General features: G+C 50.3%; 4 protein-coding genes and 1 non-coding gene across 5 annotated transcripts; 1 reads left to right on the top strand and 4 right to left on the bottom strand.

The window, feature by feature from the left end:
- Position 1: 1 nt before the first annotated feature.
- An09g01740 (uncharacterized protein) lies at positions 2-5,254 on the bottom strand (the record flags this gene model as incomplete). The annotated part of the gene is made up of 1 exon (XM_059749616.1): positions 2-5,254. A coding segment is annotated over one exon (5,253 nt), but the record flags the coding sequence as incomplete, so codon positions are not given.
- Positions 5,255-5,650: 396 nt separating this feature from the next.
- Positions 5,651-6,399, top strand: An09g01730 (hypothetical protein; the record flags this gene model as incomplete). The annotated part of the gene is made up of 4 exons (XM_059749615.1): positions 5,651-5,780; positions 5,869-6,109; positions 6,159-6,203; positions 6,264-6,399. The coding sequence occupies 4 exons, from the start codon at positions 5,651-5,653 to the stop codon at positions 6,397-6,399; spliced, it is 552 nt and encodes a 183-aa protein (XP_059605838.1).
- Positions 6,400-6,531: 132 nt separating this feature from the next.
- Positions 6,532-6,603, bottom strand: tRNA-Ala (AGC). The gene has a single exon. It is a non-coding gene; the product is annotated as a tRNA-Ala (tRNA).
- A 199-nt stretch (positions 6,604-6,802) lies between these two features.
- On the bottom strand, positions 6,803-7,699 carry An09g01710 (uncharacterized protein; the record flags this gene model as incomplete). The annotated part of the gene is made up of 1 exon (XM_001393451.3): positions 6,803-7,699. The coding sequence occupies one exon, from the start codon at positions 7,697-7,699 to the stop codon at positions 6,803-6,805; it is 897 nt and encodes a 298-aa protein (XP_001393488.1).
- Positions 7,700-8,122: 423 nt separating this feature from the next.
- Positions 8,123-13,311, bottom strand: An09g01700 (uncharacterized protein; the record flags this gene model as incomplete). The annotated part of the gene is made up of 16 exons (XM_059749614.1): positions 8,123-8,384; positions 8,463-8,840; positions 8,895-8,978; positions 9,030-9,648; positions 9,708-9,772; positions 9,820-9,870; positions 9,916-9,990; positions 10,058-10,160; positions 10,207-10,542; positions 10,598-10,760; positions 10,822-11,555; positions 11,609-11,842; positions 11,898-12,177; positions 12,229-12,464; positions 12,518-13,040; positions 13,102-13,311. 16 exons carry the CDS (start codon positions 13,309-13,311, stop codon positions 8,123-8,125), a joined length of 4,353 nt encoding a protein of 1,450 aa, XP_059605837.1.
- Between the last annotated feature and the right edge of the window lie 406 nt (positions 13,312-13,717).

Raw genomic sequence — 13,717 nt, 5'->3', positions numbered from 1 at the left:
GATCATTGCGGACAATGTCGGTAATGCGGAAGCCTGGTAGCGTTAGAAATGCACTCATGTGAAAGAGATGATACTCACCGAAATTCTCAAGGAAGTGCTTGTCAGCCAGATCCCACACCTTCCGCGCTGCAGGGCTGGAGGCGTAAAGTTCCATGCCCATTCCCTTTTCTTGGCTTCCTTGGCCGGTAAATAAGAAACCAGTACTGGGCTGCTCAATTTCTGCCTCCGCAACGATCAGTTTGTCCCCGCTACCGGCGCGACGGGCCTCTGCATGAACAAGCTTCCGTCCGTTCACCATGCCAACGTGCTGCAGTACCAGTTCCACATCGTCCTCCGGAAGAACCATCCCGACAAAATTACACTGATAGCGCTTAAAGCCACTTGGGTTTCCAGGGACAGTAAGCTGCTCAAGTAAGCCACGGACCCTTGCGCTCATGTGCATGCCGTGGGTGATTGTGTCTGGAAGCTCTGCGTAGGCGGCAAAGGTCTTGGACACATGGATTGGGTTATAGTCACCGGAGACGGAAGCATAGTCTTGATTGGATGAGGGTGACTTGAAATGGATCTCTCCGCCGCCGAGTGTGATTGGTGACTGGAACAGGACCGGCTGCTCTACTACACTTCCATGACGCTTGAGGTAGTCCATGATGGGATTGCTGGTCGAGACGCCCACGGTGTGATCAATGTAAGCTACCTCGAGAGTCTCGCCTGCTGGGGAGCGACCATAAACGTGACCAAAGCACCTCTGCTGGCGGAAAACCGACTTGCTTTGGAACTGGGCATGCGTTTCCAGCTCGAATGTGAGCTTATAACCCTTGAGATCTAGATCTTTGTCCCGAGGCAGAAACCACGGCTTGGAGTGAAGAACAACCACATCCTTGAGACTTGTGAGCTGGAGCTCGACCTTGGGCTCCTTTGTCTGCTGAAAGGCTGCGTCATAGTCGCCATATGATCCGCGGTACATGAAGCGGCTAACGACCTCAACAATATCCATACCGTCCCTGCTGATCAAGGCGGCAACTTCCACAACTTTGCCTGAGTCTTCATTCAGGATGGCTTGGATATGTGCTCTTGACGAAAGAACATCGCCCTCCTTGATGGGTTCAGAGCTTCCAAGCCTGCGGAATTGATTGGAAAGATGGACCAGTTTCATGAGATCGCCGCTGATGCTCTTAGTGAACAGCGGCTTCATGACCGATTTCCAGGCAACGACGATCGCGTAATCCATGGGAGCATCCATTGTCTGCTGAGAGCTCGATCGAGATCTTGATGTGGCTGTACTGCGGATGCACTGATTGAATTTATTGATATCCTCAGCGGTTACTGCAACAACATCACCGTAGAATTCATCTTCCTGGGAGAGAACACCAGCAGAGCTCAGCGGCTCACCAAACCAAAGTTGATGATAAAAGTCCTTAACGCGCTCAATCTTGTCGGAGATTACCTCACGGATAGGCGCGAACGGAAACTCAGGATGATAGGTAAATAGAAGCTCGAGCCCTGCCGGTGCTCCAGTGACAGTGCGATTTTCGAACAGTGTGGCCTTGATTACGTCTCCGCTAACAGCACGCACCTCAATAGCCAAGATCTGCAGCACATCTGCTGTTCGCTCGAAAAGGCGAACGACAGACTGTTCGGTAGCAGTGCACTCCTCTACTTCAACAAAGGTATTATGTCGAGGAGCAAAGAGTCGTCTAATGGGGTTATCGCACAGACTGTTCCCTTGGACGATAGAAATCTGCGAGAAGAGAGCATGTCTCCAGCCCTTCTGCGTGCCGGCCAGTCGTTGCATCCAGGGCTCAATTGAGGGCAGCTCCTCACCGAAAAGCATTGGGTCGTATGTTCGGGTTAGAGATATTTCGCTTGGCACTTCACTCATCCCCTCTTCGGTCAGTGGAGTCTGAGCTTGCTCATTGTCATATCCCAACCCTGTGAGGGACCTGACCCACTGAGAGTGGATACCATCCAACACATGCTTGATCGGCTCGTTTGGTACCGTGGTGTGCTTGGCGGCGACAGGTCCATGTAGAATGCAGGTCCTGCCAACATCCTGGCCCGGCACTGCCTGAACGTCTTCCGACTGCCACAATGAATCTTTCTTAAACCATACCTCGAAGTCCTCGTCGAGAACAGGAATAAATGGAACAGGCTTCTGGCCGCGACGCTGGCAGAGGTGAATAAATATCTGTGTGCTTGGTACATCCATCAGCTCCGAAGTTGCTCTAGCATGTTTGGCTAGGAACTGTTCAATGGCCGCGAAGGGCTCCTCGATCTGGCCAACTGTCTGCCAGAATCGGGACTCGAAGTTACCGGATGAGTTGCCAACGACGTCCTCGAGCCATTGAAGAAAGTCGAACGTCAACTGCTGCAGGCTGTGATGTATCCAGCGGGCCTGATGCTTGACGTAGAGTAGCTCGACCATTCGCCATGCAACCGCGGATAGGGTCATTTCGTTCAACTCGCAGGCCTTGCCATCTGAGTCTCGTCCAAACCACACCTTCTGGAAATCATTGTTGAGACGGTCGATAATACGCTTCTTGTTCTCTTGCAAGAAGGCAGCCCTTGCTTTTTTGTCTGCAATGCTGAACACGGTTCGGTCCATTTCGGCCCAGAAGAGTACTCCCCGGGTTGCGATCTTATGAATTGGCTCGCCCATTTCGGACCGAACGGTAATGATTCCTCCAGTAGGTCGTGTGTAGGTCTGGTCCCACACCGCATCGTCTATACCGGGGATATCCACAATCAGCTGCTTGGCCTCAATACTGGTATGGGCCTCCTTGGCTGTCATAACTCTACTACCGAGTAGGATACCGTCAAATGGCATCAGGGAAGGCGCATTGAATGCCTTGCTCCACTCGCCAGTCAAATAGGGCAGAGTATCGTCGGCACCGCCAAAGCCGCTACCAGCGACAAGAACGATGTTCTTGCACGCTCTGATGCGACCATACATCTCCAAGATTGGGGCATGGAAGTCCTCATAAGAGTGGTGGCCGCCGCCTCTGCCACCAGTCCACTGGAGAATAATTGGGAAGGACTTGTTCTCGCGGGCGATGTCGATGACCTGCTGAATAGCCTCAACAGACCCGGGCTTAAATGCGATATGCTTTAGTCCAAGTGTCTCGACGTATTCATTGGCTACGTCGACTGAGGGGACACCTGCTCCGATTGTCATTCCATCAATGGGAACGCCCTTGGCACGGAGCTCCTGCAGCAGGGGAATTTGCCAGCGAACAGAATTGGGGCTCGCATAAATGATATTGCATGTTACCCCTCGCCCTGGGATTCCGTTCTGCACAATCTTGTTGATTGCCTCCTCCAAGGCACCCTTGCTGTAGTATCCACCGCCAGCAAGCTCGATATGGTATCCAGCGTTCATGGTAGCAGAGACAAAGTCCCATGGCACAGTAGTGGGAGTCATACCAGCAACCATTATAGGAGGCAGACCCAACAACTCGCTAAACTTGGTCTGAACAATGACCTTACCCGTTGCATCTCTAACTAGGCGCGGCCTGTACACCTCCGCCCAGTTCTCCGCATACACAACGGGATAGCCGCAGTCACGGTTGAAAAGTTCAGCCTTATCCCCATACTCCTCGCTGTGCTTCATGGAGCCACCTAGGATCAGTCGCACACCCTGGCCTGCCTGGCTATGCATAGTAACAGCGCCCACACCAGCACTGCCACCCGGACCGAAGTCGATTATGTGAGTAGCGTTCGGAAGGATGGTCGCATTCTCCCAGTGTACTGGTTCGCGCGCAATCATGCTCACGATATCACCGATTAGGTTACTGGCTCCGTGAGAACGCATGTCGTGGCCATCGGTTGTAGCGTAAATCGGAATGCGTAGTTGGTTGCCTGTAATGTTGATATCCCCGAGGTCTTTCATAACCAGAGAAACGACTCTATCGAGGTATATGCTGTGGAAGGGTGCTGTAATGGGAAGGAAGCGATGCTCGATCTTAGGCTTTCGCTTGCTAGCCGGGATCTGTGCTTCGCGGATAGTATTTGGGGGCTTTAATCCACGCAAGTGGCGGCTCAAGCCGTACAAACTGAGAGGCGACCCGGTAACAACGAGGTTCTGGGGGCCATTGAAGAGGGATATAGCGACATGGGATTCATCTGGGAGATAGCTGTTGACTTCATCGACGATCTTTTGTAGTTGACCCTGTCGGAGGTTTCTTACTCTCAGCATGGGTCCAGGTGTTCCTTCCCCGTTATCTTCTGCGTCCTGTCTTATTGACTCAGGAATGGACTGGGGAGGGAAAATTTCGTGGCTGCGACAGGAGATGAAGAAAAGTATACGGAGGGCTTCGAGAGAGTGTCGGTAGAAGTCTTCCCAAGTATCGGAAACAGATACCACGAGGGCTACGACAATTCCCTGTGAATGACCCGTTACACCGGACAAATAGCCATGCATCTCTCTCGGTGAGAGTCCCATTGTCTGACAGGCCACGATGAAGTGGCACATTTGGAGGAGACCGATCAGGGGCATGCTAACGGGTGCAGACAGAAGATACGAGGTCTCTGGCTCAGAGTCGGGCTTCTCCAGCCAGTCCATGAGCGCGAAGCCATGTTGAAAGTGGGTTTTGAATACAGATGCCCCAGCGAGGTCCTCGAACAACCTGGCTCCGGAGAAGACACACCGACGGAGGATGTCGGTGTAAGTCGCGTAGGTGTCTTTTAGGTCCGCGAAATATTTCTCGTCATTTCCTTGACCACCAAATATTGCGTATATACGTGACGGTCCATCTGTAACGGACTCGAGGAGAATAGAAGGTTGACGCCTAGGCTTGCGACTGAGGGTTCCGTATGCTGCGAAGTATGCTTTGATTATGGGGGTTTTATGTTGAGTGTCAAGGTGTGATACGGCGGAGTGAACATCATTTCCACCAAGAAAGTCTTGCTCAAAAGCTTCTAACAGAGATTCGAGGAACTGGAGTACTTGCGCGGGGTCGTCACAATGAGTGTCGTCGCTAGACCGGGTGATGCAGAAGTTGATGAACTCGGCGACGAGTCCTTCTTTAATAGTTAAGTCGTTTTCTGGGGAGGACGAAGGCAAGTTCGATCTGAATTCCTTCCACAATTGGGTTGCCAACGGCAGCTGTAATGTAGGTAGGGAGATCGTCGTATTAACAGATCCATATGCAGCGATCAACGACCGTTTGTCGCCGGCGACAGAAGACGTCCGGGAGATTTCGGGAGTGAGGCCCGCAAATTCCGAGCTCAAACTCGACAACGGCGTCTTGACGGTCATCATGAGGGAATAAAGTGAAAGGAGACTCAACTGCACTCCAGAATCTGGACTCAGAACAGTTGCCCTGTGAAGTGATATATCATACCACCCACGGTGGCACGGGGAGATAAGCCTGGCAATGCGATCATCTCACAATAAGGACTGGGCCAGATCGGAGGTCTCGGTCAGCAGTGGCAAGACCGAGCGATCTGGAACCAAGTGTACAACAGAAGGATAATCTCATATGCAGCGTAAAAATGCATGTTGCAGGATCCGACGAGGCGGAGCTGAATGGGAGGCTGCATACGTGACGGTGATGAGTGTTCTTGACGTTCCATACACAACCGTATTGTTGGTAAAACAGTATTACCAATTGTTACAGGTATAAAATATGGATACCAAACACATCGGCGCTAAATGTCCCAAACTGGTGTATCAAATGTAGTGCCTCAAGTGTTGGAACGCGAAGCTTCAGTGGAGCCAGACAAAGAATGGACACATCCCTCCGGGGTAATCCTCGCCTATCATCAGGGGAGGATCGCTGCTCGTGAGTCAGGAACTGAATCCCTTGCGGGAGATCCTCCAATTGCGGCTGCAGCCGGCTCTCCTCGGATCCTTTTGGATGAAATTATCAGCCCCTGACCGATGGCGACAGCCCGTGATGTCATATGTGAGTGGAATTTCGAGACCGAGATTGATACAGATACCCAGTACATTGATTAATGCAATTATCCTGGAACATTCCAGCCCCAACGCTAATCGGCTTCGAAACGTGGCATGCACGTGTCTTATGCTGCTCTTTGCGAAACTCTATTTCCGAGCTTATGGTGCCACCTGTGCAGCAGCGGCTACTCCTTTACTGTCGCCGATAAGAAGGTGAAGGAGCTTATTGGTTAATGCGAATATTGTATTATTGTATATCCAGGGGCAGTCTTTTCAACTCCGCAGCTGAGTTTCTTGGCAGGAGCTTGTGAGCTAGCCAGTCTCTCGACTAAACTACGTCTCAGACACCAGTTGATCACAAGCGGAGACCTGGTCCCGTCAGTGCTGCTGCGAACTGCGATCCGGCGATATTTCTTCATTGTCAGGTGACTCTAGCACACCCTAACATGAGAGTAGGACCGATGATGGCTACAAATGTTAACATACTTCGTATGACACTGTAGGGTGTAGAAACACATGAGTATGAGTTTTGAGTGTCTTCGCCCAAAACATCATTTAGTGTTATGGGGTTAAGGCATGTGTGTACAATCATGTTCATGTACCTCTTAGTGATACTAAAAAATATGAGCAAAAAATGGAGCTGCGGGGAATCGAACCCCGGACCTCTCCCATGCTAAGGGAATATTATACCACTAAACCACAGCCCCATCTTATATATGCACCCAGACGTGGCTTTTGTACATATAAATTTCAAATTAGTGAAAGACAGCATTATCAAGTCTTAAAAGACGTGAAAGTCAATGGTATGTGCATTGCCACCTCACTCTATATACATGGACAGAATGAATAGTACACGAAAACTGACTGGATCTCGTCTTGTTCAGTCAAGACATCTAAATATAAACATTATTCAACAATCGAACGAATCGCTCTAGCCACGCTCTCCGGGCTCTCCAACGGAATCAAATGCTTCACGCCCCCTAGTACCTCAAACTGCACCTCAAAGCCTCTTTGGGTAAGCGCCCCAGCAACCTCTTTCTCGACCCGATCCTTGTTCTCAACAATATCATCCGCCCCAGCAAGCACACCCACCTTAACCTTCCGGCCCTCAAGCTGAGTAGACACCTCATCTAAAGCAGATGTAATATCTTCTTGCATACCATGTAGAATCCAGCCGTCCCGAGCAAGAGTACTCCCTGCCAGACTATTCTTGACGACCAACTCCATATCGTAACCCGAAATATTCTGTACGCTGGACAGAACGTTCTCGACCGTCCACCGAACGGAGCCTTCGTTATCATACGCTTTGCGTTGCTGTTCGCTCATCTCAGCAGGGAGTACCAATGGAGTTGGGGGCGCCGGAGCGACAAGCACGAGGCCCTTCACGAGGGATAATTGATTGTCGGAAAGCTTGGAGAGAGTAGCCAGTGTAACCTTTGCTCCCATGGAGTGACCGACTAGGATCACACCGTTGTCGAGGAGGGAGGTGGTGCTTTGGAGGTGCGATAGCATGGAGACGATATCAGATGCCATGGGCGTAATGGAGTAGTCTTTTGAGCTGGCGCCGGAGTCTGCAGGTCCTGTGGACTGACCCCAGCCGCGAAGATCAGCTGTAACAGTGTTGTATATGTTGTTCAAGGTGTGTGGGGAAGTAGGTGAGGTTTGCTTGTACCATGTTGCGCTCGAACCACCCCAGTAGTGGAGAAAGAGAAGAAGGGGCGTAGGTGAAGATGGAGACTGTGCTTTAGTAATGGTGAAATGGATGTTGGTATCCGGCGACGTGCTGAGATAGTGGGACGCCATGCTGAGTATGGTCTTGATACACCCAAAGTGAAGTGTTATGTTGATCTAATGTAGAGAATTGTATAGAAAAACATAAATTTTATATTTTATGCTCAACCGTTGGGAGACGTGGCCTGATAAGCCGGAATGGTTGATCCGGAAGTATTTGGAATTATGAAGGAATTAATTCCGTTGAATGAGTCACTGCTGCATAAGCAGAATAAGGTTGCAAAACGCATAGGGGATGTTATGGAATGCAGCAGAACAAATGGGAAATAAGATTATCAGTATATCGCCGGTGCTGTATGCCACTGAGCGGCAGTAGATGCACCGACGTCAAACATCACCGATCACATCCAAGCACCATCTAAAAACACAACGCCTGATAATAACACCTTGAGAAGGCCACATCGAAAAGGGAAAACTTCGTGAGCTTCTAATCGCTCAAACTCTGAGCCAGGACTTCTCGGGGTCCATGTCTATGGTGGTAGTGGTGGTTCCTTTTCCGTAAAGTTGGCTGAACAGGCCATTTTCGGCCAGCAACTCTTTCGGAGGGCCAGACTCGATAATGCGTCCACTTTCAATGACAACCACCTTGTGAAAATCAAGGATTGTATGGATTCGATGCACAACTGCAATGACTGTGCAATCTGCGAATGCTGTGCGAATCAGCTGCTGCATGAGATCGTCAGTTTCGGGGTCGACACTGTGCGGCACAATATCAGCTATATTCGACCTTAAGGCATACCCGATCACTAGATTTGAGATGCGATGATAAACATACCTACTCGTCGCTTCATCTAGAACAACAACTTTGCTCTTCCTCAACATAGCAGCAGCTAAGCGAAGAAGCTGCTTCTGTCCCTGCGAGAAGCTTTCTTCCTGAACCAGGCCGTCCAAGCCACCAAGTTGCGTTGATACAATGTCCCATAGCTTGACCTTTTTTAAGACATTGATAATACTCTCGTCAGGTTCCTTCCCAAGAGGGTCTATGTTTTGTCGTACAGTACCGGGAAGGATGGTGACTGCTTGGGATATGCACGAGAGAGATGATCGGATGTCCTGGCAAGAGATAGAGCTAATGTCCAGTCCGTCGATGGTAATCTGACCATTGTCGGGTTCGAGAAGGCGGAAGAGGAGTTGAACTAGTGAGCTCTTGCCACTTCACGACCTTAGTATTATGTAGCGATCTGTAGGAGAGACAAAGGCAACGTACCTGCCACTAGGACCGCAAATAGCGACCATCTCACCCGCTGCTATCGACAGTGTCACGTCATGGAGAACGGGTTGGTCATCAGGTCTATCAAATTACCAGTCAGTATGGCTTCTGAATTCCGTGTGGAGGCATTACCTGTAAGAAGCAAAGACATTGAAGAACTTAACGTCGCCTCTCTCCGGCCAGCGCGCTGGAACTTCAATGTGCCCATCCGGCCTATCTTCAGGCTGAACCTCATCCTGAAACTGCCTGACACGTGACACTGCTCCGATTGAAGTTTCTAACACAGTCCAATTCGAAATTAGCTGCTTCAAACTTTCGCTCACGTTGATGATATTCAGCAACCCCAGTCCTGCAGAACCGGCTCCAATGGACCCGGGAGCGCCGACAGCAATGCCAACAATCAGCGTCGCCATTCCTGCCACAACCATGTCAAGGACGAGAGTGAGCCATCGCTGGATAACGAAGAGCAGGTAATAAGGCCGTTGCGATGCATCTGTTAGGCCGCAAATATTCGTAAGAAAGTCAGACTGCCATCCGAAAGCACGAATGGTTACCAGTCCGTTCACGGTCTCCATGAAGTTGGAATAGAGGGGAGATTTGGCTTCAAGCTCCATGAACCGTAGCTGTCGTGATGTCCGAAGGTAGAACTTTTGCAGGAAGTAGAAGACTGCCAGGCATAGCGGAATGATAGCTGCAAGGTACTTTCCAGTGATGAATACTATTAGGAGCTGTGCTATTGCAGACATGAGAGCTTAGTTAGGTTAGCAAAGGTCATCTATTCAAAACCAGAGAACGATATATCGGACATACCGACGCTTGTTTCGACAAGAGCAAGGGGTAGCTCCATGTCCACCAGTTGCATATCTTGACTGAACCTAATGCCTCTTGAGCTTCATATCATCATACAGCGAAAGGATCTTACTTGTTGGTCGTCACACCAGAATCGGTTGTGTGAAAGAAGGATATGGGAGCACTGCAGGAGTCAGCAGAAGTCTTCGGTATGGTCAAAAAACCTTACTTTAGCACCGTGCGAAGGAGGATCTTATGCAACTTCCTTGACGCTCGGGGAATCATATTGCTCATCATATGCGTGCTTTAGGTTAGCCATCGCCTTTTGTAGAGACAGCGTATAGACTTATCAGCATCCTAAGAATAACGACAGCTCCGCCATAACTGCCAGGAAAGCATATACACCCAAATACATGCCGAGGTCCTTGTATGGGTGCTTTTCGTTTGCGGCAGCCCACCATTGGACCCATACACCTGCATCTGTGAGCTTTGATCAGATATAGCGGATTGCGGCACTCACTCGGAAATGCAAGACTGAATGTGAAAATCGCGACCGCGATAAAGAAAACCACAGAATTGAGTATTCCGACCATTTCCAGGTAGTACTTGTATATCGTCACATCTCCTGTCCGGCGGCTAGCATCAGATGTTTCAAGCTGTGCGGCAAGCTCGTGCGGTACATCGGGGTTGGACTGCCTCACAATCCAACTCAATCTTGCATCGCTCAATATGGGCTCTGAAAGAAAGTCACCACCGCTAGGCCCAGGAAGACTAGAAACAATCGATCCCTTCTTTTCCGAAATATGGACTTTGCTATCAAGTGTGATGGTATAGTCTGCAGAGGAGGAAAGGCGAGCTTCAACAGCCAAATTAGTAGCTATCCTTCTTGAGTGCGCAGGTTTTCCACTTACTGGAATGGGTTGCAAGGATGGTGGTCAGGTTGTGTTTCCTACAAAAGCCACTCTGGCCAAATAGCCGTGCGATGACCAGCTTCTCTGTCTCTGCATCGAATCCACTGAATATGTCATCAAGAAGCAACAAGGGCTGTCGCGAATAAAGAGCCCTTGCAAGTGCCTGTAATTGTTGTTATTAGTATTCGACAACCATGAGCTCTATGTCGAAACGAATAACCCACCACCCGATGTTTTTGACCCCCACTCAATGACAGTCCCTTACTTCCCACAACCGTCTGAACACCCAACGGCATCGATTTCAAGTCCTGCCTCAATCCAGATGCCTGCGTGACCTCCCGGAACCATCGCGGTTCGTACGTAGCCGGGCCGAGAATATTACTCAGTATGGTTCCATTCTGCAGCCATGGATCCTGACTGCAAAATGCAGCAGAGGGATAGCGGCATCTCATGTACCCCTTTGTCACGGCTGTCTCTCCCCTCAAACCAGCAAGTAATGTTGATTTTCCACAACCAGTTGGGCCCGTGATGATCGTAAGCGTAGACGGCCGGATCTTAAATGTCATTCGTTTCACGATCGGTTCGCGAGTAGATACCCATCCCACGCTCCAGTTCAATGCCTCAACTGCATTCTCCATTTCGGTATCCTGCATCTCCATGTCCCGGATGTTGTCCATTTCTGGGAACAGGGTTTGCTCAGAGGTAAAGGAGCTAAGGAAGCCCACTTCTCTGGTGTTCTCGGTCATCAGGAACACGCGCACGCGCTCGATAGACCCGACGGCTGAGATGAGGTTGGGAACAGATTGCAGTAGCATTGACATTGGGTTCTGAAGGACTGAAAACAGAGACAATGTGGTGAAGGCCCTGGAGGTGGTCAGCTCCGGGCCGTTGTCAGATCGCGATAAGGCGATGAATACGCCGAAGCCGACGACGGGTGATATGACTGAAGTTCCGAATGCTATCGCAGGTTAGTGAGCATCTAATCATGAACAATGGGAGCAATGTACTAACACAAGCTGACAGCGTATATGAGAAAAGATCTAAATCTATTAGCGTATCCAATTTCCTTGACCCTCAAATTCTGTACAAAGTCCATAAACCAAGGGGTCAGTCCTTCCAACTTCAAGCTCTTCATTGAGTTGATCATGTATGTTGTGACATCGATTCTCTTCTGTATGCCCTCAACCCAAGTCGCCTGCCGCCTCCCGACAGCTGGTGCCATTGTAGCAGCGGTAGCCCCGCAAACTAGTTGAATGTCAGTACCAAGCTTCAACTTGTCTGCTCCATTGAAGAGTCTTACCGACGGCAATAAGAATGGGACTCAGCCCTCCATAGTTCAGCTCCCGATATAGCAGCCACAGAGCCAAAGCTATCTCAATAATATTTCCCCAAGCCTCATGCATGTAGCGCATTCCGAAAGCTATCTTCTCAATGTCAGCGCTCATCAATGTTACTGGCGCATATTCTTCAGCCTTCTTGGGGTCCATAGAGAGCGTCTTTTCATAGATTAGCGGCACAAGGCAACCTCTCATGAGGACAATAGTGCGGTACGTGATATGCTGATAGCATGCTTCGGAAATCTGAGCCAGTATCAGCACTCTGCAAGATAGTCCAGGTCTACTCAAACTCACTCCCAGGCCGACGTATACAATTATATATGCACCAAGTAATCCGTATCCATCTTTACGGTTGTGATTCTCCGACACAGTCTGCAGGTATTTAACGACAGCGTCGATAAGGAACGGCTGGGTGAAGGTGAAGGCTGTGAAGCACAACCGCGGAAGAACCGCAGTCAGAAGGACCAATTTGTGCTCCCAAGCCATAATCCAAAGAAGTCCATTTTTCTTGCCCTTTCTTGCCGGCTTTGCTGTTCATAGTTGGCAATGGTTTCAAAGAACAGGAAAGGGGAAACACGCTTACCATTTTGCCAAACCTCCGAGAAGCTCTTCGAACATACTTCAGATTGCAGGGAGCGGTTAAGGGTGAAGAGATCATCCGCCTGCAAATCTTTCTTGGAACCCAGAAACAGCAACGGGTTCACCCACCAAAACATGCGCCGATTGATCCAGCCGACCTTCTCTTCAGGACTGTACGACTGTTCCAACAAACCAAGCTCCCGAGGCCAGGCCTCCTGCACGAGCAACACCACTTTCCATATGACGAAGATAGTCGATAACTTGAATATGTGACCATGATATCCCATACCCCATAGCGTGCGTAGTCGAACCGCATCGAAGGCGATAGTGAATAGAAGGTAAATTTCGATAATAAGGGGCGGTTTCACGGAGCGCGTGTGTTCGAAGTGCGCTGCGAGACCGAGCGCAACAGCGGCGACCAGACCGAGCGCCGCAGCTGGGACAGTCGTGCGTGTTGTGGGTTCATCGCCCGATGTCCAGGATACTAGAATGGCCGTTTGGATGGCAGCGAACCATCCGTAGCTGATCTGCGACGAGTCAACCATGCGACGACGACTCGGGTACAGTGGGATAAAAATCGTGACCTACGAGTTTGGCTGTATAAGCGCCATCTTTACTTCCATCTCTCAGTGACTTTCTGTATAGGTAGACCACTCTAGGGAAAAGACATAGGAGTAAAAGTCCGATCGGGCCGATCGTCATCACAGACTCCTCGAACAACAAAGTAAAGTCGTATCCGCCATAACATGCCCGAGCTTGAGGCCCGAAAGCATCTTCAGAGGCGATGGTGCAGTTCATTGCGACTTCGCCTGTTCTGCGGGGTACTGAGACCAAGCGCGGATGTGTGCCATCTGGAGTAAAGCGATACAGTTCGTGCTTTAGACCCTGCACTGCCTGAATTCACTCTGGCAGTCGTTGAGTCGCACTGCCTAAGTCGATAGCACTGCTTGGGGTGCTCGAATGCTATCCGAAACCCTGAGGTGGGAATCCCAGCAGAGAGCTGCTGCCTGTCTGTGCCCGACATAGTCGGGGCATTGCGCCAACATGAGCGCGTGTATGTCCAGGAGGGGCATATGGCACAGACGACCGTGGAGACGCTGTTTAAGCGTGGGTGCTGCTCATTGGCGGGTGCGTAAATCTAACCACGCCGTTGGTGCAGGTCGGATCCTGCAGCGGCTCTTGCACTCCCATGTTTTGGACCCCA

The sequence above is a fragment of the Aspergillus niger genome (genome assembly GCF_000002855.4).
Source record: "Aspergillus niger supercontig An09".
Lineage (NCBI taxonomy): Eukaryota > Fungi > Ascomycota > Eurotiomycetes > Eurotiales > Aspergillaceae > Aspergillus > Aspergillus niger.
The sequence above is the reverse complement of the archived record's forward strand: the minus strand, read 5'-3'. Positions and strand labels throughout refer to the sequence as shown.